Below are 5,135 nucleotides of genomic sequence, written 5' to 3' on the forward strand. Positions count from 1 at the left end.
AGGAAGTGCTATTGTCCGACCACAGCCAGCCTTGGCCCTGTACGTTGCACATAGACATAAAATAAAAAGTGCAGGGTTCATTCAACACTTAGTAAGTCGATTTAACTTCTTCTTTTATTTGTACAGAGGCTCTGGGATGGCCAAATTGATCGCAAAAGAGTTAGTGACTGAGAAAATTTGTTTACCAATAATAAAATGCAAAAGTAAAAAATGGTGGAAAAACTATTAATATATTCTGTATCTGCATCTATACTGCAGCTACTGTACAACTAAAAGATAAGAGACGTGCTGCTTGCCTGGACGTCCATCCACACAGCGATGTCTGCGGCCATCTCCCCCAGTACGCCTGTCTCTCCTAGGCCAACCCCGCTGGGCGGGCGGACGTGGGTCTCCTGGCAGTAGCTCTGGGCGTCCATCCAGGACTTTGGCTCCTCGATCCACACAAATTCTTGGGACGAGCTCGAAGTGTCTGCCAAAACACCAAAGGCGAAGTTTACTATCAAAGGCCCCCTAAAAGCTTACTTTAACTTGACTAAATTATGTAGGCCTAAATCAACTAATGCTGCATGTTACACAGATATTACAGTATGTTATAACTGTGTGTTGTCCGATTGCTAGACACCAAGCGTCTTTACTGCTTTAGATAACACGTTTTTAATACTTCATATACCTGTACTATACTGTAAGAGATGAAGATTGATAGTATTATCTTACTATGTTATGTGAATATGTTATAACTAATATTATTGTTAAAATAATATCTTTCGATATATTATTTTGACATACTGTATGCCTCTTCCTGTCTGCTGTATTCCTCACCACCACAACACCCCTCTCTGTGTGTTAGTGTATTTGACATTAGGGTAGTTTGCAGAGGTGTACAGGTATGCAGAGGTAGAAGTGAAGGAAAGGTAAAGTCCCTCATTAGTTACTTATTGGGCACCAAGGAATAACTGTTGTAGCAGTACTATTATGCTGCCATAAAAGAGACCACAATGGAAATAAGTCTTCGGATTGTTTTGTGTATATCCCTGTCCATTTATCCCTTTCAATGTATGGTTATTGTTGCTGTACAATGTTTTCCACATCTAATAGACTAAATAAATTCATTCATTCATTCATTCATTCATTCATTCATTCATTCATTCATTCATTCATTCATTCATTCATTCATTCATTCATTCATTCATTCATTCATTCATTCATTCATTCATTCATGTACTGATCTCGTACTTATACTTACATCATGAATTGACTTCCCCTTTTACATTTGACCCATCTGTCAGTATGCTACTTACCAACGCGACAGAAGAACTGGTATGTGCTGTTGCAAGGCACGCCCCACCACGTAGAGTTGTACACAACCACACAAAGGTAGCAGTCATCGTAATCGCGTTTCCAGTCCGACGAGTAGTTACCGTAACCACTCTGGACGTCGTTGTAGAGGCCAATCCAGTAGCTGCTGTTGACGTTGGTGCTATACGACAAAACAAAATGTGGTGTAAGTGTTTCATAGTAAGCTTATTAAAAAATCCAGATAGAGTATTCATAATGTACTGTATTACTCCTACAGAGGAGTCAAAGGTCTAGGTTAAATTCTGTGGGTGGCATGGGCGGTTCTGGACAGAGGCCAGGGTGGGCAAGGGCCCCTGTAGATTTCCTCCTGGCCCCTGTTGTGGCCCCTGTGCTGAACGGTCTTTGACCGTAATATGATATACCTTTTTGTTTATTACATATTCATAGCATTCAAATTTGATCTCTTTTGCGAATTTATGTGCCCCCCCTGAAAAAATAATTGCCCTTCCTCGGACCCCATGGTAATTTTGGTCTAGACCGGCCCCTGGTGGGTGGCCAGTGTAATTACAACTCTACAGTTATAAATATTTACAAAATGAGTTGAATTAACTCTGATGAATGTTTCAATGACTGATGAGTAAACTGAACACGTTTTTTTAGTGGGACCAAATGTTAACTCAAACGGTGTTTAAACTATTTTATATCAAGAATGGTATTTTTACTGGGTAGAAGGACGGGCTTCGTTCAGGCCCTTCGCGTCATCACTGTCAGAGATGGTGGCCAGGTCGGTGTACATCTCACGGCAGTAAGTCTGGGCCTCAGACCACGTCTTCTCCTCAGGCACGTAGTGGAACTGACGGGAGGCGAAGGCCAAAGCTGAATGACAAGGAATGATAAACAATGGGTCAGTGAGGGCATATGAATTGCATACAGTTACATGGAGTATTTTTTTGTCTTTTACGACTTTATTGATGATAGGACAGTTTGAGAGGAAGACAGGAAGTGAATGGGGAGAGAGATAGGGAGGGGTCGACAAAGGACCCGGGCCGGGAATCAAACCTGGGTTGGCCACATGGCAGATGAGTACCCTACCGGTTGGCCACGGCAGGGCCAATATGGAGTAATCTACTATTACTCTATAGCAGTGTTTCTCAAACTTTTTTAGACTGAGGACCACTTTGTCCGCCCAAAAATGTTCAGGGACCACCTCTCAACTGAATTGACAGTTGACGGGTGCTTATTTGACACTGGTCATTTCGATGCAGATCACTTACATTCTATTCACATTACAAGCCTGTCTTATTGTGTTATAAATATGACTTCAGCTACAGTTTAGCTTTGCTTGTCTTGGAAAAGTAGAAATCCCCTTGCGGACCACCTGAGCTCTGTCGCGGACCACTAGTGGTCCCCGGACCACACTTTGAGAATCACTGCTCTATAGCCTACTATGGGGGTAAACAGCATACCATATTATATGACTCAACCCATGTATGGCCTACTAAGGGAGGAAGATCCCACTGTCGGATCGTGGTCAGCTCTATGTTCCCACAGCCCATTGGTCCCACAGCCCGTTGGTCCCACAGCCCATTAGTCCCACAGATTATTCTTGCTGCTCCATGTTCCCACATTTTAAAGAAATTATTCAAATATAGGCCCCATTTTCCACAACTCCATATTCCCACATTTCTGAGAGAACATGCCTTTCTCCCTGCCATGGGACATAGGGCCTAAATTTGAATAAATTCTAAGAAATGGGCCAGTAGGTATAAGCTGTGGGACCAATGGGCCTAAAAATTGCTGTTAAAAGTCTTAGTGATGTGGGACCAATGAGCTGTGGGACCAATGGGCTGTGGGAACATAGACACGCTCCCGTTGGAATCGAAACGTTGCCATTTATAAAAATGAAATACAGTTTATATTTTTGGAGCTCATGCCCAGTGTGCGGACCACTTCATCACACTGTCTGCCACTTTTGTCTGGCACACGGATAACTGCTTTGTGGATGTGCGCACCCCAACCTCCAAACGCTCCAAACGCTCCAATCCAAAGGAATTTTCCCACGGACCCGAAATGTATATTTTTGCAGATTTTTAGAAGAGGTTTTCGTCCCTTTCGTCCTTGCATGAACCATGTGTTCGGATGACGTGGGCTGCTGCATGAACAAGCCTCAGAAAACGAACCCTCCTTCTCTAACCTAACCTAAACTACAGTGAAAAGAGAAATTTCTCATCGAGACTTCCTCAACTCTTCAATACTGCACATAATAAACATTGTAGGCCTACAGTGCAGTACACATTATAAAATGTTATATGTAAATGGCATGCAAAGTCAGGGAAAGTGACTTTCCACAGAAGAAGTATTCCAAGGAATTCGCTGACAAATGTATTACTGTGTGCAGTATAATGGCCACACTATGTATAGTTTCATATAATTAGAAATAAGTAAGAAAAGTAAGTAAGAAAAAAAAGTAGTATGTTAACACTTTTTTTATTTAGACATTTCTGGATAGTAATGTCAAATGTTCTTTCAATCTCCTCGTTTATATGCACTGTATATGTGCGCAGTGAAAATAAAGGATTTCCAATCTATTATGTTGTGTCCTGTCTGTTTTTTGTGTTTTGCTGTACTCTTATTGTCTGTTCATTACACTGTAGGTGAAATTTAATGTTGACACACACACTCATTAAAATAGACTATAGGCTATTGCAAAATTCAAATGTTGACCTACTGCACATAAAAAGACACCCAAAAGTGCATTACCAAAGTAAACATTGACAAATAAGTTAAGGTTAATAATGTTAATGGTTGTCATGATTATAGATTTCTTCTCAGAAAGAAACAAGAGGTTTGGTAAAGAAAACAGGTTCAAAACTTATTTCATCCAAGCCTGAAGTACCCTTGTGCAGGCGGCCTAACCTGACATTGCTCTAGACCAGGGGTGGGCAACTTTCATGATGACGAGGGCCACATTTTTTACATCGTGACCATCGGAGGACCATCGGAGATGACCACGGACCTGACTGCAGATTCGTAGTGCAGTTGGTTGCTCAGTGACTGCTGAAAAAGTTTGGAAGGAATAGGATTCTCCTCTGTCAGCCAACAGTGTAATTTCAACAGATTGACTCAGTATTGTTTTTTAAAAAGTCTGTTCATTAATAATTATAAGCATGGTTTATCTATGGGCCGCACTCAGTGAGGAGGCGGGCCGCATGTGCCCGCTGGGCCTCCAGTTGCCCTGCTCCCTTCTCTTGACAGAGACTGTAACAAATAATATCCTGTATCTAAGTGGCTGCAAGACGCATTAGATAAAAGTGACAGCTTGTCGAATGCAGTAGATATACTCACAGCAGCAGACCAAGGCGAATGGCAGGACATGAGCCCAATCCATGGCTACAGATGTCGTCGTAGAGGAGTGCAGCAGAGCTCTGCTATTTTATCCCACATGGAATTAAGAAAGGAATCGTGATGAGTTCTGGAATCAAAATGAGCTCCGTAATTAAAGAACAGATTCGGAACTCAGCCGAGATGCCTCTTGCTTGTCTACCACAGAAGACTGTGCGGAACAGACTGCATCATTTGCCTTGTATCATCAACATAGTGTACCCACCCCCTCCATCCCATCCCATCCCATCCTTCTCTATCTCTGTCTGTCTGTCTGTCTGTCTGACTGTCTGTCTGTCTGTCTGTCTGTCTGTCTGTCTGTCTGTCTGTCTGTCTGTCTGTCTGTCTGTCTCTCTCTCTCTCTCTCTCTCTCTCTCTCTCTCTCTCTCTCTCTCTCTCTCTCTCTTGCCTACAGTATACATAGATCAATTAAACAAGCAGGTTTTTTCTAAACACAG

The 5,135-nt window shown here is 42.3% G+C and overlaps 1 protein-coding gene across 1 annotated transcript in view; it reads right to left on the reverse strand.

The window, feature by feature from the left end:
• The window catches only part of LOC134437321 (putative C-type lectin domain family 20 member A), a 7,715-nt gene extending 2,970 nt beyond the window's left edge, over positions 1-4,745 (reverse strand). The window contains exons 1-5 of the mRNA XM_063186812.1: positions 4,642-4,745; positions 2,019-2,172; positions 1,299-1,477; positions 297-469; positions 1-37 (exon numbers count right to left, since the gene is read on the reverse strand). The exon at positions 1-37 is cut by the window's left edge and continues 150 nt beyond it. Coding sequence (XP_063042882.1) covers positions 1-37; positions 297-469; positions 1,299-1,477; positions 2,019-2,172; positions 4,642-4,684 — 586 coding nt within the window. The 5' untranslated portion in view covers positions 4,685-4,745. The remainder of the gene's footprint in view (positions 38-296; positions 470-1,298; positions 1,478-2,018; positions 2,173-4,641) is intronic.
• Between the last annotated feature and the right edge of the window lie 390 nt (positions 4,746-5,135).

Source organism: Engraulis encrasicolus, chromosome 21, assembly GCF_034702125.1.
Source record: "Engraulis encrasicolus isolate BLACKSEA-1 chromosome 21, IST_EnEncr_1.0, whole genome shotgun sequence".
NCBI lineage: Eukaryota > Metazoa > Chordata > Actinopteri > Clupeiformes > Engraulidae > Engraulis > Engraulis encrasicolus.